The sequence below is a fragment of the Phasianus colchicus genome, chromosome 21 (genome assembly GCF_987193195.1).
Source record: "Phasianus colchicus chromosome 21, bPhaCol1.hap1.1, whole genome shotgun sequence".
NCBI classification, from domain to species: domain Eukaryota; kingdom Metazoa; phylum Chordata; class Aves; order Galliformes; family Phasianidae; genus Phasianus; species Phasianus colchicus.
The window spans coordinates 873,060-893,011 of NC_143456.1; the positions used below are offsets into that span (position 1 = coordinate 873,060).

General features: G+C 53.7%; 3 protein-coding genes across 6 annotated transcripts; 2 read left to right on the top strand and 1 right to left on the bottom strand.

Annotated features, from left to right (window-relative positions):
* Nucleotides 1–18: 18 nt before the first annotated feature.
* LOC149915298 (uncharacterized) lies at nucleotides 19–4,530 on the bottom strand. 2 transcript variants are annotated; one of them, XM_090122734.1, is made up of 4 exons: nucleotides 3,720–4,530; nucleotides 2,875–3,048; nucleotides 1,177–1,347; nucleotides 19–372 (listed from the first exon to the last, which is right to left on the bottom strand). In XM_090122734.1, exons 1-4 carry the CDS (start codon nucleotides 3,792–3,794, stop codon nucleotides 313–315), a joined length of 480 nt encoding a protein of 159 aa, XP_089978860.1. In that variant the 5' UTR covers nucleotides 3,795–4,530; the 3' UTR covers nucleotides 19–312. The 2 variants fall into 2 exon arrangements, with proteins under 2 accessions (XP_089978860.1, XP_089978859.1); XM_090122733.1 differs by having other exon boundaries at nucleotides 19–495.
* A 1,812-nt stretch (nucleotides 4,531–6,342) lies between these two features.
* Nucleotides 6,343–12,424, top strand: LOC116228245 (N-alpha-acetyltransferase 38, NatC auxiliary subunit). Of its 3 annotated transcripts, none has more exons than XM_090122735.1 (4): nucleotides 6,343–6,370; nucleotides 9,197–9,432; nucleotides 10,084–10,249; nucleotides 12,186–12,424. In XM_090122735.1, the coding sequence occupies exons 2-4, from the start codon at nucleotides 9,418–9,420 to the stop codon at nucleotides 12,323–12,325; spliced, it is 321 nt and encodes a 106-aa protein (XP_089978861.1). In that variant the 5' UTR covers nucleotides 6,343–6,370; nucleotides 9,197–9,417; the 3' UTR covers nucleotides 12,326–12,424. The 3 variants fall into 3 exon arrangements, with proteins under 3 accessions (XP_089978861.1, XP_031447857.1, XP_031447858.1); XM_031591997.2 differs by having other exon boundaries at nucleotides 6,351–6,511; XM_031591998.2 differs by lacking the exons at nucleotides 6,343–6,370; nucleotides 12,186–12,424 and adding an exon at nucleotides 10,447–11,535 and having other exon boundaries at nucleotides 9,201–9,432.
* Nucleotides 12,425–12,478: 54 nt separating this feature from the next.
* On the top strand, nucleotides 12,479–19,680 carry LOC149915299 (uncharacterized). The gene is made up of 8 exons (XM_090122732.1): nucleotides 12,479–12,910; nucleotides 13,387–13,461; nucleotides 13,790–13,858; nucleotides 14,107–14,289; nucleotides 14,431–14,534; nucleotides 17,724–17,847; nucleotides 18,268–18,399; nucleotides 18,534–19,680. Exons 1-8 carry the CDS (start codon nucleotides 12,682–12,684, stop codon nucleotides 19,160–19,162), a joined length of 1,545 nt encoding a protein of 514 aa, XP_089978858.1. The 5' UTR covers nucleotides 12,479–12,681; the 3' UTR covers nucleotides 19,163–19,680.
* Nucleotides 19,681–19,952: the final 272 nt, after the last annotated feature.

Sequence of the window (19,952 nt, forward strand, 5' to 3'; positions counted from 1 at the left end):
AGACCCATAGAAAACCAAAGAGACCCCATAGAGACACATAGGGACCAACAGGGGACCAATAGGGACACAGAGAAACCTATAGGGATGCATAATGCTCTGTAGCACCCTATAGAGCTACACAGCCAGTTGAGGTTCACATGAGGCCGCTCAAACAGCACTGCAAGATAATCTGGGAGGCGATCTGGTGCTCTTGACCACATTCAATCTCCTGTGTCTCCCACTACAACCCCGCTGCGCCATGGGGCAGCATCACACAAAGCCCTGCCCCACACAAAGCACTTCCCCACACCATACTTTACCCCACACCATACTTTACCCCACACAAGCAGCTGCAGCTTCTTGAAGATATTTATTGACTGAAAGCATGGGACTCTGGGGATACAAAAGGTATTGGACAGGGGTCAGGGTTTGAGCTATGTTGGCACGTTCCTCTGCCTCATCCAGCTCGTGCTGCGCCTTGCAGAACTTGGCCAGGTTGGAGTTGGCCTGCTCTCCCTGTGGGGTGAGGCAGTGGCCATCTTGGCAGCTTATCATCTATCATCTTATCATCTATCCATCCACTGGTCCAAAAATCCATCCACCATGCATCCATCCACCCAGGCTTTTTCTGTCTACCAGCAATCCTTCATCTACTCTTTCCCACCCATCCATCTTCTTTCTCCCTCAGTCCTATCATCCTTGCAGCCATCTCAGCATCATTCTGTCCATCCACGCTTCCCCATTCTCTGTCCTCAACCCAGCTATCCATCTCTATTCTTCCATTCATCCGTCTTCTCAACCATCCCTTTCTCCAATTCTTCCACCTGAATCTTTATCCAGTATCTCCATCCATCAATCGATTTCTCAAATTTCTCTGATTTCTACAGTTTCTCCACCCATCCATCATTTTTTCTAGTTTTTCCAATTTCTCCCCTCCTTTCTCCATTTTCTCCATTCTCTTCAGTTTATCCCTTCACATTTTTCCCTCCTCACACCAAAGTTTGGCCTTGAAGATCAGGTCTGAAGCTTGGGGAACATGCACTCCTCCTCCAGGATGGACATGATCCCCATGGGCTGCCAAGGAGAGGACCTCGTTGGCCATAGAGTACACCAAGCACCACCCAAGTGACCACTTTTGAGGTCCCTGGCAAGCTCCAAATAGAAAAGCACCCCAAAATGCCCGGGGAGAGGCAGTACCTTCTCGATGAGATCAATGCAGGCCTGGAGGTCCATGCCAAAATCAATGAACTCCCACTCAATGCCCTCCTTCTTGTACTCTTCCTGCTCCAGCACAAACATGTGGTGATTGAAGAACTGCTGCAGCTTCTTGTTGGTGAAGATGATGCAGAGCTGCTCAAAGCTGTTGAACTGGGGAGAGAAGGGCCAGACAGAGAAGTTGATGTGATGCCCAATGAGGTCACTGGAGTCAACCGAATTCACTAATATTAATAGGGTCGTCTGAACATCCATGGGGATCACCAGAACACCCAATGGGATCAGTGGCATCAACTCAACCCTCAATGTGGTCTGCACAATTCTCAGTGGAATCTAGAGTTAACATGAGGTCCAACTGACATAACATAATGCCCAGTGGGGTTAATAGATTCTAGTGGAGATGCAGTAGGTTCAATGTGATATCCAAAGGGATCAGTGAAGTCAACTTGAGACCCAATGGGGCCAACAGAGTGCTCAATGGGATCAACAAAGTCAACTGAATACCCTATGGTGTCAACATACCATCCAACAGGATCAACCTAGTCAATTCAACACCTACTGTAGGGTCACAGAATCATAGAAATCACAGAATGGCTCCAGTTGGAAGGGACCTCAAGGTCTCTTCTTGAGAGATAATACATAGTCATAGGGTTGTTGGTCACCAGCATCGTGTCTGCAAGGAGACAAGGGAGTTGAGACAGCCATCATTTTGGTGATGTTCATCTACCAGTAGAATGAGAGAGAATCTCACCCAGAAGCTCAGGCTTCTTGTTGGAGAGGATCTGGTAGAAGATGTGGTAGACCCTTTCAGCCTTCAAATGAACTCAGCACTGGTGAGGCCTCACCTTGAGTGCTGTGTTCAGTTTTGGGCATCTCAATACAAAAAAGACATTGAGGTGTTGGAGCAGATCCAAAGAAGGGCAACAAGGCTGGGGAAGGGCTTGGAGAGTATGGCCTACGAGGAGCAACTGAAGGAACTGAGGCTGTTTAGTCTGGGAAAGAGAAAGCTGAGGGGAGACCTTACTAATCTCTTCAAATACCCGAAAAGTGCTTACAGCAGAGCGGGGCTGGTCTCTTCTCACTGATGACAAGATGAGGGGAAACGGCCTCAGGTTGCACCAGGGTAAGTTTAGGTTGGATATCAAGAAAAACTTTACAGACAGAGTTGTTAAGCACTGGAATAGGAACCCCAGGGACGTGGTTGAGTCACCATCCACGGATGTGTTTAAAAACCATTTGGATGTGATTCTCAGGGACGTGATTTAGTGGAAGGTTGTTAGAGTTAGGGTAGTTTAGTTAGGTTGTGGTTGGACTCAATGATCTTTAAGGTCTTTTCCAACCTGAGTGATTCTATGATTCTATGATTCTGTGACTCTATGACATCAACTTCCTCGTGGCCCCAAGGTGGATCCAGATCAAGTTCCTTAAAAAGGATCTCAACATCATGTTGCAAGGGTGACATCAGCCCCGCCTATATCCTCACCACTCATTAATCATGATGAGTTGTCATTGCAGACAGTCTTGGCATCACCAAAGGCATCCAAGGGGGGGTTGATTTGGATGATTTGGTACTCCAGAGTCCCTTGGTTGGCGATCAGTGGGAGTAAAGATGGCAAATGGATGGATGGACGGATAGCCAAGTGGTGGCCAGAACCTGAGATGTCCCCTTGGTGTTCTCACCTTGCCCATGTCCTTGTGTCCTTCTTTGCATGGTTGCCAATGGCAGTGATGATGGCAAGATACTCTCTTGATGTTGTCCATCTTCCCCACCTGGATAAGGAGGTCTGAGGGTGAGGTTAAACCTACAAGCACGGGGTTGGATTCACACAGTAAGGATGGATGGGTTCTCCTGATCTGGTGAGACAAGAAGGATGACATCAGGCCCCAAAGCTCTGCCACTTGCCCCATAAACCAAGCCCTAAAGGGGTGGGGACAAGGTTATGGAGTTGGGGATGTCCCAGAGGAAGTCCCTACCCATCAGTGTATTCTGGTAGATGCTATTCAAGATGGAGAAGACATAAGGAAGAGCTTTGCTCTGCTTCTTGCCCCATTAGGCAGCCACCAGCTCAGCACTGTAGAGAAGCAGCTACTTGAATGGCTTGATGGCAATTTAGAATGGCCCCAAGTAGGTCTGGAGAAGGGGATGTGGGTCAGGGACACCAGGTAATATCCTTGGTTCTAGGCAGCCCAAAAGGTCTTCAGATGGGATGTGTCTGTTCTAGGTGGGCCAATGGGACTGGAGATGGGACATCCCAGTTCTAGGTGACCGAAGAACTCTGGAGGAAAACCACCATATTCTATATGCCTCAAGTCCTACAGGCACAAGGTGACCACCCAGATCTTCATGGAGAAGTCACCAAATTCCTTCTACCCTACAGTATGTGGGGTCACCCTACAGATGTTGGGGCTGCCCTGTAAGCTGTGGGGCCACTCAAGAGGCTATTTGGAAGACACATGCAGATCATCCAGGAGGCAAAGCACTCCTTGAGGTTGTAGAGGACAATAGTCTCGTGGAGTAATGTCACCATGGCCATGTCCTCGATGAAGTCAGATTTCAGGGGGTTCTGCTGCATGATTTGGTCCTCCTTGACTGTCACCATCTGCTTAGGGAGAAAGACATAATGTGCATATAGGGTCACTACAGGGCCAGAATGTCCTGGGGATTTCAGAGAAGGTATTTGGGGTTCTACGTGCCCAAAGGTGATGGATGTTGTATTTGAGGTCTAGGTGTCCTATAGGATTTTGGAGAATATGGCTTGGATTATAGTTGGCCCTTGGGTGATGGAGAAGGTATTTTGGGTTCCAGATGTCCCATGGGTGATGGAAGAGGTATTTGGGTTCTCAGTGTCAGTTGGTGGTATAGAAGGTGTTTTGGGATCTAGGTGTTCAATTGGACTTCTGGAGAAGAAGACTTGGGGGCTAGGTGTTCTATGGGTGATGGTGGAGCTGTTTGGGATCTTAGAGTCCCATGGGCCATGAAGGAGATATCTGGGGCTGACTTTGGGCCTTTAGGGGTAACATAGGCACTTGAGAGTGATTTGTGCAGCCATTTTTTGATGAGTGGACACCATTTTGGGCCGATTCCACCCACTGTTTGGGGGCTATTTGCATCATTTTGAGGGTGATTTGGACCATCTTGGGGGTAATTCAGGCTGCCATTTTGGGATGACTCCAACCACAATTTTGAGAATGATCTGGGCCATTTTGAGATGAGTCTAGCTGCCATTTTTCTGGGCAATGTAGGCCATTTGGGGAGTAATTTGGGCAATTTTGAGGGCAATATGGGCCACCTTTTTGGGGTGACTCCAGAAACCATTTTGGGATGAATCTAGATGTTATTCTGGGGGTAATTTGGACCATTTAAGAGCCAATTTTCACCATTTTTGGCAGCCCACCTTGCCCATGCTCGGTCTGCATGGTGACCTTGGTGCTGTTGCAGGATACGATAGTGGCCTTGATGAGCTTCTCATGCTTGTCAGGGATGGAGATGTCGTGCTTGAGGTTGAAGGGCCATGTCTGCACTGCCAAGTGCTCCTGCTCTGACATCCATGGGCACTGTGTGGCCTCCAAGAACTTGGCCAGCTTGGAGGTAGGGCTGGTATGGTGGCCTGTGCACCAGTGACACCAGTAAGGCATCAGTCACAAATAAGAAACCAGTTCAACTAACACCACCAAGGCACCATTTGGACACCATTAAGTTGGTACCTAAACCAGTAAGGCACCAGCAACACAAACACTACTAAAGCTCTAGTAGGACACCATTAAGACCAGTAAAACACCACTAAGACTAGTAGGACACCACTATGACACTACTGAGATCAGCAGAACACTAGTAAGACACCACTAAGACACTATTAAAACTGTAAGGCACCAGTGGGACACTATTAATACCAGTAGGACACCATGAAGGTACCAGAAGGACAGCAGTAAGATACCAGTACTACTAATCCCAGTAAGATTAGCAACACTAACATCAGTAAGGCACTAGGAAGACACATGTAAGGAACCAGTAAGGCACCACAATGTTATCAAGACCAGTAAGACACTAGCTGGACACTAGTTGGACACCAGTGCTTGCAGTCCCTCCCTCACTTTTTGTCCTCATTCAGTGAATCCAGGTCCAGAAAACAGCATGAACTCACCAGTGTATCCCAGTATATTCCAGTCCCAACCCAGTTCACCTACGGACCCTCCCAATCCCCTCCCAGTTTCTCCATACCCTCCCATATCCACTCCTAGTTCCCTGCCACCCCCCTCTTGGTTCCTCCATATCCCCCCATATCTCCTCCCACTATCCCCCTATAGACACCCCCAGTGCTCCCACTTCCATCCCAGTCCTTCCCAGTTTCCTCATATCCCCTCCCAGTCCCACCCAGTCCCTCCCATTCTCCCTATTGACCCTCCCAGTTCCTCTTAGTTTCTCCCATTCCTTTGCAGTTCCCCTATAGACAAGCTCAGTCCCCTTCCAGTGCTCCCCATTCCCAACTCCCACCTGCCCAGGCTCTGCTGCTTCTGATTACGGGGACATCTTTTATCTCCCCCCCCCCCCACTTCCCAAAAAAGTTATACATCATCTAGGGGGTGTGGCCAGACAGGATTTGCCATCCACCTCCTTCCTCAGACCCCCCTGCCCCATAGGGAGACCTCCAGTTCTATAGGACCACACAGGGATCTCCCTGCTTCCTAGGGACCCTCTGCCCTATAGAAACTCCACAGAACCCCCCTGGACCTCATATGAGCCCCCTATCCCATACAATCCCTTAGCTTCCCCTGACCACATAGCTCCTCTTAGGATCCTGCTGGATCCTATAAGACCTCCCCAGCACCACCACACCCCCCTACCTAGCCCCACAGAGCCGTATAGGACCTTATAGAGCCCACGGGATCCCTCAGGGGCTCCTCAAGTCCCATAGCAACCCATAGGAACTATGGGTTCCTATAGGATCCCACAGGATCCCCCCCTCCCGGCCCATAGGACCCTATAAGACTCTATGGAATGCCACAGAACTCTGTGGGATCTATAGCCTCTCAAGTCCCATAGGACCCACAGGGGCAAGGACAAAGCCCATGCACTAAATTTTCCCCGCCCCGCCCCCCCCCCCACCCCCTCCCTCCGGCTATTACGGGATGGTTGACGGCAGGCGAAAGGACCGCGGATGGACAAAGGACAAGTGAGGTAGGGAAGGGCTGGGCTTTGTCCTTGTCCCTGTCCCTGTGGGCTATTTTTAGGACTCCTCCCCCCAAGCCAAGCAGCTGCTGCCCTTATACGGCCACAATGGACACCCCTGGCGTGCCCACCTCCCTGCTTGTTTTCCCTGTAAGTTTCTACACCTTCCGCCGCATTTCCCCAGGTTTTCCTTCATTTTACACTAATTTACTGCATTTTTCCTTATTTCCCCGGTTCTTCCCCAAATTTCCTTCCAATTTCACTCATTTTCCCCCTTTTTCTCCTAATTTCCTTGTTTCCCCCCATTTCTTCTTAATTTCCTCTACATTTTTCTTTTATTTTCAACCAATTTACCCTTATCTTCCCCAAAGTTCTCCCAATATTACCCTTATTTCCCCCACTTTTCCCAATTCCACCTGGTTTTGCTCTTATTTGCTCTTATTTCCACTACTTCCCCTCAAATTTCACCCACTTCCCCTCCAAATTTCCTTTTTTATTTAATTTTCCATTTTCCCCCCAATACTCTACTAATTTACAAAGAAAAAACCTATATTCTCCCAATTTTCCCCTAATTACCTTATTTTATTTATTTGTTTTGAGCAAATTAGGACCCCAAACCCCTTCAAAATGCCACAAACCAGACCTTGAGAAAAAAATTAGTAGGAAAAAAACAAACAAATTATATCATTATATGTAATTATTTTTATCATTATCATGATAAGAAATGGTGTAAGATGAGGAAAACTCACAAGAAGTTTGTAAATTGTTTATTATGGAAAATGACAGAATTGGTAAAACCCTAAAATGGATACAACATAAAACCACAGTTTTGCTAATTCAGCAATTAATTCCCTCATAGGGATAAAATAATCAAACAAAAGGAAAGGCGATAACTGCATAAAACAAAGCCAGCTGCTGATGGCTGCAAGCCCAATCTAACGCAAAAGGAAGCTACAATCAGAAAATCTTAAAGCCTCAGCTCTGTGCCTAGGAAGACCACGGAGGAGATGTTAAGGCACAAGGGAGACGAGGTGACCCCAGGCACAGCTTCAACAAGGCCAGAGCATGGCTGACCCTCCTGGTGGCCTTCAGTGATGGAGTGATGGCATTGGTGGGCAAAGGGAGGGCAGCTGGTATCACCTACCTGGACTTCTGCGAAGCCGTTGACATGGTGCCCCACCACATCCTTATCTCTAAGTTGGAGAGATATGGGTTTGAGGAGTGGGATGTTTGGTGGATAGGAATTGGTTGGAAGGTCACAGCTGGAAGGCTGTGGTCAATGTCTGTGCCAGGTGGAGGCAGGGATGAGTGGTGTCCCACACGCTGCAGTTGTGGGACCTGTATTCTAACACTGTTATCAGTGACACAGATGATACTAAGTGCACCCTCAGCAAGTTTGCAGATGACACCAAGCTGAGTGGTGCAGCTGATAGAACAGAAGGGAGGGATGCCATCCACAAGGACCTTCACAAACTCAAAACGTGGGCCCACGTAACAAAGCCAAGTGCAAGGTGCTGCATTTGGGTGGGGGCAATTCCAGATTTGTATACGGACTGGGAGAAGTCAGAGAGTGTGGAGAAGGACATGAGGGTCCTGGTGGATGGAAGACAACAGCAGTGTGCAGCCGGAAAGCCGCCAGCAGCCTGGGCTGCATCAGCAGAGGGGTGGCAGCGGGCAGGGAGGGGACTGTCCCCCTCTGCTCTGCCCTCGTGAGGCCCCACCTGGAGTCCTGCGTCCAGGCCTGGGGCCCCCAGCACAAGAAAGACGTGGGGCTGTTGGAGCGGGTCCAGAGGAGGGCACGAGGATGCTTAGGGGGATGGAGCACCTCTACTGTGGAGCCAGGCTGAGGGAGCTGGGGCTGTTCTGCCTGGAGAAGAGAGGAGACCTCACTGCAGCCTTCCAGCACTTAACAGGGCATACAGGAGAGCTGAGAAGGGATTCTTTATCAGGGAACATAGTTAGATGACAAGAGGTAACAGATTTAAACTAAAAGAGGGGAGATTTAGATAGATGTGAGAAGGAATTTCTTCACCGAGGGTGGTGAGGCGCTCCAGACACTGCTGCCTGGAGCTGTGTGTGCCCCATCCCTGGAGGTGCTCCAGGCCATGATGGGTCCCAGGCAGCCTGAGCTGGGGAGGAAACCAGCACACAGCAGGAGTGGGGTAAGGACATTATTTCCAACCTGAGCCATTCTGTGATTTTATGGCATAGAGGACATGGGGCACACGGGTATGGGGGATACAGAGGACAATGGGGACATGGGCACACCTGGGGCAGGGGGGAGGCAGGGTCTATGAGAGGGCCAGAGAAGTAGGATCTGGAGTTAATGGGGTGGAGGGGTGGAGGAACGGGGTGAGGAACTGGTTAGGTCATGGGGTGCAAGGGGGCCCAATGGGAGTCATGGGACTTCTTAGGTGTCATGGGGTGGGGTGGTCATGAGGTCAAAGAGGGGGATGTAGGGTGGTTATGGGGTAGAAGGGGTCACAAGGACATAAAGTGAGGAGCATATGGGGAGTTGTATGGGAGTGTTACATGGGAGCGTTCCCCCATTTTAAGACCATGTCATTCCCACCTTCTTTTGCTCCCCAATTCTGTCCCCACCATCCTGTTCTCCCTCTGTAGCCCCTTCCTCCACTTTAACCAATTAGTTTAGCCTCTCCTTTAACCTCTCCATTTTTGCCTATGTCCACTTTCTACCTCTCATTTTAGCCTTCCTCAGCTCTTTCCCCTGCCATTAAAACTCTATCCCCGCACCTTTTTGTCCTCTCACGTTACAGAACTGTAGGGGATGGAAGAGATCTCTAGATATCCAGTCCAATGTCAATTCCATTTTAGACTGCCCGCTGCCACGGCAACGCCGCCGAAAAGCAGCGCCGTTAACGACAACGCCGCCGGAAAGTGACGCCGTCTCCATGGCAACGCGGCTGGCAGCGGCCTTCCTGATTGGCTGATCCGAGAGCCGCCCCTCCTCCTTCCCCCGACGGCGCCGCAGGGCATGCCGGGAAGCGCGGTCCTTCCGCCGCCGCGCGGGGGTTGCCGGGAAGCGGTGCGGTTCTATGGCGGAGCCGGCGGTGAGCGGGGCGGGCGTTTGGGGTGCCGTGGGGCGGGATGGGGGGCTGGGGGCTGTAAGTCTGTAAGTTCCGCGGGGCCTCCGGGGTGGCTGTAGGAGGGCTGTAGGAGCTGCGAGGGGGCCGTAGAGGCGTGCGGGTGGGCACGGGGCTGTCCGTGGGGTCGCGGAGCTGTAGAGGTGGTAGCGATGTGTGGAGCTGCTGGGGTCCTGGGAGCCGTAGCGGGGCTGCAGGGTCCCATAGGTGATCCCGTAAGCTGTGCGGGTCCCACAGGCAGTCCCGAGAGCTTTAGGGGTGCTCGACGGGCGCTCTGGGAGTACGGTAAGCGATCCTCCAGGTGACCATCTGGGTTGTGCTGTGGGGTGCTGAGAAGCGTGGGTGGGGAGCGACGGAGTGGGAATAGGGGCCCTGTGTGCGAGGTGCAGAGATAGAGGGGTGCTGTGGCAGCGGTGCAGGCGTTGCTGGGAGCAGCAGGCGTGGCTGTGGGAGTGCTCCAGGGGGCCGGCGAGGCACGGAGAGGGTATGGGGTTCAGCAGGCGATCCTGGGAGCCGCAGGGGCGCTGTGGGGTTGTGCGGTGCTCACGGGATGTCTGGGGGTTATGGGTGCTACAGAGGTTCTATAGGGCTGTGTTTGACCCGGCTCCCCCTGTGCAGCCCCCCGGGGGGCCGCAGCCCCGCGCCCGGCGCCTGGCGGCACTGCTGAACCGCAGCCTGCGGGTGCGCATGTCGGATGGGCGCACGCTGGTGGGAGCCTTCCTCTGCACCGACCGCGACGCCAACATCATCCTCGGCTCTGCGCAGGAATTCCTCAAGGCTGCAGGTAGGGGGCCACGGTGGGAAATGGGGCCGCAGGGACAGTGGGGACTCGGGGGCTGATGGGGGTGAAGGGAGTGATGAAATGGGGGCAGCGATGGGGAGGGCGGTGGGGGTACCAAGGGCTATGGGAGCGGGACCACGGGGAACGGTGGGGATGGGGACGCAGCGGTGAGGCTGACACGGGGCTGCTGTCCCCTGCAGATGCGTTCCCGGGCAGCGAGCCACGTGTGCTGGGCTTGGCCATGGTGCCTGGGCACCACATCGTGTCCATTGAGGTGGAGCGCGACGCCGCTGCCGCCCTGTGCTCCTGACGGCCCCACCATGGGACGGAGCCCTGAGTGTTGTGCATCTCTCGTGTGCCCTAACTCGTGATGAACGCCAGCCATGCAAAATGACCACCGGAACTGTGGTCCCTGCAGCCCCAGATGAGCCCCCGTGGTGGTCACGCTGTCACCACGTGATGCCGTCATTCCAGTCCCCTGCAAAGCAGGACACAGATGCCCCTTCCTCCCCCAAACACTCCATTTTCAACCTGAAACAGAGTTGTGCAGGTTAATTTAATCTCAGGTACAAAATGTTTCAGTGGGAGAGAGGGAGTACACGGCAGTCCTGGTCCCTTCTAACTGCGATAAAATTCTGCGGCCAAGGGGGGTCAGGGAGGAACAGGAACAAGGGGGGGGTTACCTTCGAAGAGGGTCTGGGTCAGCCACAGGGTTCAGCACCGTGGCGGCGAGGGATGGGAGGGGGCTGCTGATGCGGCCATCCCCCCGTGTTGCGGTGACACTGAGACACAACCCCCCAACAAGTACACCCCAGGGACCTGCACTGGGAGTCGGGAACCCCAGAGCTGCCCTCCCCTCACAGTAAGGCACCCCCCCCTACAGCACTTGATATAAAGTTTTAAAAAAAGGTGCAAAAATGATCATTTACAAAATAAAGATCCCCAAAATGCCCCCCCGTGGGATAGTTTTTGGTTGAAAACAGATGGGTCTGTCAAAGCTCCCCCCACTTCTAAGGTCCCTCTTAATGCTTTCTGGGTGGGGATGGGGGCAGAGCCCTCTCCCAGAGCCTCCCTGTGTTGTGGGGGCAGCGAGACCCACTTCACACTGATGGGAGATGGGGGCACTGAGCCCTCCCCCTTCCATAAGATGAGGGACACTGGGGACCCTGCCCACAGTGGGGGATAACAAGAGCTTCTGTGATGAGTGGGAAGGGTTGGTGACTGATTTCTGTTGACAACAAAACGTCTGCGTGCTTATGAAGAGATAAAGTAACTTATTTATCACTTTATTTCGCTCTTCATTCAAATATTTGACTAAATCCTAAGTTCTGGAGCAGGTCAGACTGGGCCCGCATTAAGTAGACAACTACAGAATATTTTCCAGCAGATCATAATGTGTGAACCACAGAAATGGCTGTGGAAGGGCCGTGGGTGACCCTGCTGTTAGGAAGAGCATACCAGACTCCAATCAGAACACGAGAATCCATCTCTGTCCAAGTCCCAGATGCATGGCCAGCAGCCAGAAGGACTGACCACGTGTCTGCCGGGCAGCACTGCTGGTCAATTGAGAACGAATGTGTGGCTGAAGAATCTGATGCTGATCTGGTAAAAAGTCTGCTTACATGAGCCCGTGTTTAAGGACACAACCACAAACACAGGGTCGCCCCAGTGATCCCTGCCAGGGCCCGCAGATTGCACCTGCCATGTTAAGGCATCTCAAAAATGGTGTTGGGAAGTGACTGCTCTGCATTTCTGTGGTGTCTCCGGGGCTTGTCTGTGTTCCCTCTCTATCCATTACTGAGGTTTCTGCAGTGAAACCTGGCGCTGGTTTCCGTACCTACCTGTTTGTAAGTTGTTTTCAGATTCTCAGTATTACCCATTCCTACGAAAACAGATTGCTGTTCTGTACCTTGGAATGGAATATTCCTCTGTGTTGCAGTATCTGGGATTTGTACTTCAGCACAAAATGTGAAATGTGAGCAGCTCAGTTCCAGGAGCGTTCCAACGCTGCGCAATGAGCGCTGCCTCCAAATGCGAAGTGGTTCCTACTGTTCCAGAGACCAAGCACTTCAGAAATGATGTAGGTACCTTGTATACAGTTGGGCACCAAACCAAAAGTGGAGCCTTGTGTGGATTTCACCAGCTGGGATTTGGAGACTCCAAGAGCCTGGACTGAGGGTGCGCAAGGAATAAGCTTATAGGAAATGGGTGGGTGGGAGGGGGGTGGCGGAAATTAAATGTTAAGAGGGTGTTTGGAGATATCAGGTGATATTGGTGGGGACTGAAGGCAAAGAATTTGAGGAGATGAAAATGAGGAGAGCGAGAGCTCCTCCTCCATTTCCAAAAGCCACGTGTCAGAATATCTCCATCCCCACGGGAGATGACCCAGGCACCTGGGCCCCACCTCAGAACCCTTGTTGCCTGGGCACCCTTGCATGCCAGTGCTGTGCTCTGGGACCATGGAGTGGCGGTGGGTGCCCCTCCTGCTGCTCCTGGTGCCCTGGCTTCCGGGGCTGCACCCCTGCCTGCTCTGCTTTGGGCCCCCCATTCAGTGGGCCCGGCTCTGCCGTGAGATCGCCAGGAGCTCTCAGAAGGACTCCCAGCACCAACACTGCCTGGAGGCCCTCGCAGAGGCTGCTGTGCCACTTGCCCCCGTCACTGTGGGTGGGTGGTGATGCCCACCCCAATGGGACCCTCTGCCCAAGGTCACCCGTCCTGACTGGTACCCTAGGGACCACCATCTCAATGGGATACTCAGATGAGCATTCTGGGGGCCCTCAAGCATGCCATGGTCTCTCCAGTCTTGAGGTGGACCCCCCCAGGCACCCCTCAGCCCCATCTGGCACTCTTCCAGCTGTGATATGGATCCCGGGGATGTCTGGGAATGCCAGACTTGTGTGGAATGCTGGATGGATCCCAGCCCTGGGCAGGGATGCAGTGTGGACTTCCAACAACTCCCAGAGCTACCCAAGATCTTGGAGATCTTCAGGGATACCTGACCCTTCCCAGTACCCCTATGCCCTGACCAGGACTCCGGGAATCAGCCCCCTCACCCTCCTCCAGTTCTTACTGGAACCCTCTAGCCCTGAGCCTCCAATCCTGACCATGTGGTGGTCCCAGTGCCCTTGTTGTGGTCCCAGGAGCAGGGCAGAGCGAAGCACTGCGGAAGATCGTGATGGATGCCTTGCATTTACTGGAGAAGCAGAAGGACAAGAGTGAGCAGGGATGAGACGTATGGGAGGTTTGGGGCACAGGGGACGGGACTCAGAGGATTTGGATGGGGATCCGTGGGAATATAGCATATATGGATTTCTGGCATGGTATAAGGGCATATCTGGGGAATGGTGAGGGTATATGGGTTTCAGGGTATAGAGGGTCTGGTGCTTTGGGGGGTATTTAGGGGCATATGAAACTCTGGGATGGGTATATGGGATCCAGATGAGTTGCACGGGGAATGTGTGGGATGAGTGGGGACAGGAGTCTTGACATTGGAAGATTTGGGGATGGGGGCATTGTCTGACGTGCACATCTGTGAGCCCCCAGAGCCTTTCGAGGTGTCCCTGCAAGAAGCCATCCAAATGATTTGGGTGAAGCTGAGCCAGTTGGAGCAAGGTATGGGGCCAGCAGGGACCCCCATCCAGGACTCCCACCCATGTGAACCCTGGGACTCCACCCCCCCAGCATCCCCACATGGGGCACACAGACACCCCTCTAGGTCTCCACCCTCCCTGGGCATCTCTTTCCTGGAGGCACCCCCAGGGACTCCATACCAGGGCTGGACAGGGCCTGGGCCCTTACAGCTCGTCACAGGGATGAGGACCCCTCGCGATCCCCAGTTTAACGATGCTTCCCCCAACCAGCTCCTGCCTGCATCCCCCCCTGCGGTGAGTGCCTTGTGTTTTGCCATCCCTCCGTCCCCAAATTCCCCTCGTACCCCCTGACACTGCCAAGCACCTCCTTCCCAGGGCACCAGCCGGCGGCCCGCATCTTCCAGTGCTCAACCTGCCGCCTCGTGGACTGCCAGTTCCCTGTAGACTGCCCAGGTAGGGGGCATGGGGACCGGGACGTCGCTGCCCAGGCTGTGTGTCTGCCCATGCCTGCTGCGAGCACCAGCAGTTGCACAGGGGCGCAGCGGCTCCTGCAGGTGCATGAGCACAGGTGAGTTCAGCTGGCGGTGCTCCCAGTTCAGGATGTGTGGGTCCACGAGGATGAAGCCATCACACTGCACTGCAACGTGCCCTTCGCCGTCCCTCCCGAGCTGCAGGTTACATGGATGTTTGCCAAGGATGTAAGCAGCACGCACGTGCAGTGCGTACAGACATCAGGAGGGGCCTGCGCATGGGGGCACTGCCGCTTATGTGTATGGGGCCAGCTGCGGGGGGCATTGCTTGTAATGAGATGAATGTGCACTGTAAGCAGCATGTGTGAGAGCGCATGGGGCAGGAACAGGTGAGCACCCGCACAAAGGGTGAGCGTGAGCACGAGATGGGTCTCCGTGTGTGTGCAGCTTCTCGTGCACTTCTGTGAAGGAAGTGACCCGTGCACGTGTTGTGCACCCTTGTGCACATGAGCACGTGAGCAGCATGCGTGGGACGTGAGGTGCAATGCACATGCATGAGTGTAGGACACGAGGAGCACATGGGGACATGACAAGCACGCATGTGACACGGGTGCCTTTGCGTGCACGCACCGATGGGCCGGGTTCCCCATGCCCCAGATACGCACGCAGGACCTGGCACTGTTTGAGGAGCTGCAAAGGAGGGGCATTGGGGAACCACCCAGCCTGACCGTGCAGGACCCCACTCTGGGAACCATTGCCTGTCGCCTGGGGGCCGCCTCTGAGACCCTGGCCCGCAAGTACTTCTACCTCAACGGTGTGCATGGATCGGAAGCCTCCAGGGCAGCATGGGGTGCAGAGGGACCCCGGGATCCACGGGTGCACGGGGTTGGAGGAGGTGGGCTACACGAGAGCAGAGTGCCTGCACAGCCGGGGCCCTGGTGAGAGGAGAGAGCAGAGCACATGTGCCCTGACCCCAGTTCCTCGTGGGGCAATGGGGTGTGTGGGGGCTCTGGGGGCCACCAGGTCTGTTCCAGAGCAGAGGCTGAAGGGGCTGCAAGGGTGTGTGGCTCCTGGCAAGAGTTCCCCACATGCCTGGCTGGGTCCCTGCAGTGTCAGGAGGAAGCGTGGAGGCCGAGCAGGGGCTCCAGGCCCGGTTCAGAGCTGTGCTGCGCTGGCCCCGGGGCAGAACCCCCCTGCACCTCGCCACATCCCTGCAGCTGGGACTGGTCCTTGGCTTCATCGGGCTTGTGCTGCTGCTGCTGCTGCTGCTGCTGTGAGCGCTCCTGACCTGCTGCACTCACCGTTCCCGTAGCTGGGGTCCCTCACAGACCTGCATCGGGTTACCAAACCCCCCTGAAGTCTCAGCACCTCAGGAATCCCTACAGATGTGAGGGGACCAGATGTCCCCCTCAGCACAGACTGCTGTGACTCCCCGCCTGACAGAGATCTTATTTTCCCCCGGGACTCCCTTTATCCTCTGACCCATACTTGGGGCTCCTCACTCACACCCAGGACCTCTCCACAGCACCCTGCTTTCCCCAGACTCCTTAGCTGCCCCTGAGACCCTGTCACTTTCCCTCAGTTTCTCCGGAATCACCACAGTCCCTCTAGGGCCCTGCTTACAGGTGACTCAGTTGACCCCACGACCTCAAGGCCCCATACTTTCACCCTTAGATCCTTCGGTTGCTTCCAGGACCCACGGGTGCCCCACAGCCCTCTTCCCTCACCTCCAACAGATGGGGATATGAGGTCTCCTTTCCCCTCCTGCTCTCTCTCCATCCTTCTCACCTCCTCCTAGGGCCTCCTGGCGATGCTGCCGAAAATCTCTGGAGCCTCCCAGACCCCAGTGACTCCCAGGCACCCCATGGACCTGGACACCAGGGCCCCAAAGGGAGTGTGGATTCATGTGGACTTACACTAGGATCTTTCCCTGAGGGTCAAAGCATCAGCAGTTGCTCATCGTGCATTGTCCGTGGGGTGTAGCGGAGACTTCTGGGTCCTTCTCCTGACTCTTTGCCTGTATGGACTGGGGGAGAATTTGCCTTTGCTTTTGTTACAAATTATAATCATAGTGTCTTATTCATTTTTGGGAGAGAGAAGGTATGGGATGGGAGGAGATGACTCAACCCCGCAGAGGCAGGAGCCGCTGTGTGCAGCCCCAGGAGAGCCGTGTCAGAGAGTCCAACGCAGCCAGAGAGCGCCTGTTGTCCCAACTCACTGCTTGGGTATAAAGGCAGCAGCACAGCAGTGACATGCTCTGAGAACACAGAGTGGCCAGGGACAGAGCTGCACCACCTCTGCTGCTGCTGCTGTCATGGAGCTTAATGCACTGGAGCTCTTCCCAAATGGAGCAAACAAGTCACGCAGTCGTGTCTTGTCCTCCGCACTGAGATCTCTCTGTGCTGAGAAGCACCTGTGCAAAGGCATGTAGATATCCTTGAAGTGCAGGAGCTGGAATCCTAAACTCATTTGATATGTGGTGGGCTCCTTGTCTTCGTGATAAACTGTCACCATCTCGGAGCTGCCCCACGCGCCCTTCCTGATGGGCAGTGCTGCTTCACAAGGAGCTGAGTTCAATAGGAAATCCACGGTGAGAAGAATTCCTGCAGTACAAAGAGCAGAGAAAACGTGGGCTTGCTCTGAAAGACTTGAGCAAGGGAGATTTATCCTTGGTGGAAAGGATTGGGTCAGGGAACACTTGAGCAAGTTGGATGTGGACAAGTTCCTGGGTGCTGAGGGATGCACCCACAGCTATTTGGGTGCGGGTGGGTGTCACTGCGTGGGCACGCACCATCAGCTTTGATTGGCCGTGGCACCTGCAAGAAGCATCCAAAAACTGGAGGAAAGCAAACAGAAGGGGAAAAGGAGGAGGGCAACTGTGGCCCCTCTCTGCCCCCAGCTCACGCTTTGCAACACCACAGTTCCCATCCATGTGTGCTCTGATCTCCTCTGCCGCCCTCCATGCACACCTCAGCCCCTGCCATTCCTTACACGCAAATTTTATCCCCTCTATGTACCCTCCAATCCCCTCTGTTGCCTTCTAAGTACTCTCAGATCTCTGTGTCCCACCCCAACCACCTGTGGATTTGTCCAGCTCCTAGCACCTCAGATGCCCTCCATTCTCACCATGACCACTCAAGGTCTCTCCAGTCCCCAGAGTTTGCTCTCCCTGCTGGATGAGGACTGGCATTCAAGTGTTTGTTCAAAAGCAGCGCCCTTCAGAGCTCTCAGCTATGCCGTTCCCAGCAGGAATTTCATCCAAGGAGCTGAGCACTCACAGCAGAGAGCATTCTGAGCACTCTTGCTGGCACAGGCGTTGTTTTCTTTGCAGCTGTATGCCAGGCACCACGGTCACTTTCTTCTCAGGTCCTGTTTTCTGAGGGCCAGAAGGGAACTCACTCGGATTCCCACCCCCAGGAGAAAGGAGACTGCGTGGATCAGATGTGCTCACCCCACCCACTGCAGATGGCCATACAAGTGCCTCTCCCACTGCAGCCCCACGGCTCTGCGTGTCAGAGGGAGCCCCGTGCTGCAGCCATGGGTGAGTGTGGGGCTGGGGAGGACTGCTTGTGGGGCACCACGAGAGGCTCTGAGTGCTGCCCTGATGGGGACTGGGGGCATCAGCACACACAGAGGGCCGCACTCCCCTGCACCCCTTCATGCCCACCCTGCTGGTGAGCCCAGTCAGGTCCTGCTTTAAGGCCAGGAAGGTTATCCTGTGAGGACTCAGCTCGGTCAGCTGTCGGTGCTGTGCTCCACCTTACCCTGCCTCGTGCATGGCTTTGGGGACAGGGAAAGGGCAAGCTGCTCACCCCTTGGGCAGAGCAGCAGAGACCTTCACTCCCCATCTGGCACAGAGCACAGCGAATGTTGTGTGTTCCTGCATCTCACATGTGAGTGCTGGAGCCAGGAGGTTTCCCACCTCATGTCTTAACGTTTTTATATCTTTTCCCTTTTCTAGTAACCCAGTGCCTTCTACTCCTTGCTTGTGTGCTGGTCTTAGCTGCCCCAGTCTTCTCCTTGCCTTCACAAACCCTAAACACTTTCAAGAAAACCTTCTCCGACACTTCGACAAATGCTTTGAAGAAAAACAGTAAGGAGTATTCCATGGGTATTGCAGTGCTCTCACCAACCCCATTGTCATTTCTTGGTCTGAGCCAACCAAGGAGTGCTCTCACCGTCTCCTTGTGTCAGATAAGATGTAAAACCACTTGTTTCCTGCTGCAGGTTGGCCCAAGGACTGCAGTGAGATTTCTGCAGGCAGCCCCAGTGGCGTCTACATCATCCAGCCCTCAGGGCTCCACCCCATCGTGGTGTACTGCGAGATGAACGTGACAGACGGGGGCTGGACGGTCATCCAGAGGAACCGCTACAACACAGACATCACCTGGGCCGAGTCCTGGAGCACCTACAAGTACGGCTTTGGGAACGTGCGCGGCGACTACTGGCTGGGCACCGAGTACATCCACCAGATCGCCAAGCAGAAGGTCTACCAGGTCAGGTTCGTCATCCAGGATGCCTCCAACAACATCAGGTTCGCAGAGTACAACCTCTTCAGTCTGGACGATGAGTCCCAGGGCTACCGGCTGCGGCTGGGCTCCTACATAGGCACAGCAGGGAATGCCATGGACTCAGACAATCCCAGTAACATGCACAACAACATGAAATTCTCCACTAAAGATTGGGATCAGGACACTTCAAGGAAGAACTGTGCATCCCGCTCTGGGGGTGGGTGGTGGTTTTCGTCCTGTTATTCCGTGCGGCTGAATTTCAAGGGTGGCATGACATGGGGCAGCCTGTGCAAAGGGGACTGCAAATCCTCCCTCATCCTCATCAAACCAGCTCCATACAGATAGCAGCCCTTCCTCACTGGATGCAGCCAGACCAGGGCTCTGCTGCACCACTCGTTGCTGGCTGGGGTTCTGGGTGTGAGTGGGGGTGTTTTTCTATACCAAGAGCTGTTTTCCTTTCCTCTTTTCCTGGAAATCAGCAATGTTCACTGCTTTGTCTGTGGCCTGTCACCTGTGGGTTTTTAGGACCATCATTAGAACAAGACGTTATAAACGTTTTGGTATTCCTGGTCCAGCAAGGGCTCATTCTCTTCCTGCTCTATGGTTACAGATGAAGGCCATAGACTTCAGCACAAAAATCTCATTCATTGCCAGCAAACCCAATCTACGCTGCTCCATACCCAGGCAGAACATACAGCTGCTGCAGCCTGTGCTCATCCTGCAGAATAAAACTGCTTTCAGAACCAGCACAGACATGTGGAAATGTCCTTCATCTGCTGCCAGCTATTAGCCAGGAGCAGACCTGAGGCTCCTGTTTCAGAAATCAGAGGGGAATATTTTTGATGAAACAAATGGGGAATTAAAGAGAAAATTTGCACTTAAAGAAGGGAGTTGGGTTTCAAAATGTGGATCTTTCCAAATGGGAATGCAGAACCATACAGCCTAAAGCGAGAGGTGAGAATGACGGCGTTTCCCCTGCTCCCCCTTCTCCTCCCAGTCTGACCATTGCACCATCAGCCTTTTTCCAGCGGGGGGTAACCGCAATCCCAGCTGTTTCCAGCCCAGCTGATGGAGAAACCGGCACCGTGCTCAGCAGCAGACTAGCGGTAGTGCTGAATGCTGTCTCATTTAAGCG

Coding starts and splice junctions, on each gene's coding strand:
- LOC149915298 (XM_090122733.1), bottom strand. CDS start 3,794: ATGGTGACAGTCAAGGAGGACCAAATCATGCAGCAGAACCCCCTGAAA. Junction 1,348..2,874: donor GACACAAGGACATGGGCAAG/GTGAGAACACCA, acceptor TTCTCTCCCCAG/TTCAACAGCTTTGAGCAGCT. Junction 496..1,176: donor GCATTGATCTCATCGAGAAG/GTACTGCCTCTC, acceptor CTCACCCCACAG/GGAGAGCAGGCCAACTCCAA.
- LOC116228245 (XM_090122735.1), top strand. Junction 10,250..12,185: donor GGAATTCCTCAAGGCTGCAG/GTAGGGGGCCAC, acceptor TCTGTGTTGCAG/TATCTGGGATTTGTACTTCA.
- LOC149915299 (XM_090122732.1), top strand. CDS start 12,682: ATGCCAGTGCTGTGCTCTGGGACCATGGAGTGGCGGTGGGTGCCCCTC. Junction 12,911..13,386: donor ACTTGCCCCCGTCACTGTGG/GTGGGTGGTGAT, acceptor TTGTGGTCCCAG/GAGCAGGGCAGAGCGAAGCA. Junction 17,848..18,267: donor GCCCCGTGCTGCAGCCATGG/GTGAGTGTGGGG, acceptor TCCCTTTTCTAG/TAACCCAGTGCCTTCTACTC.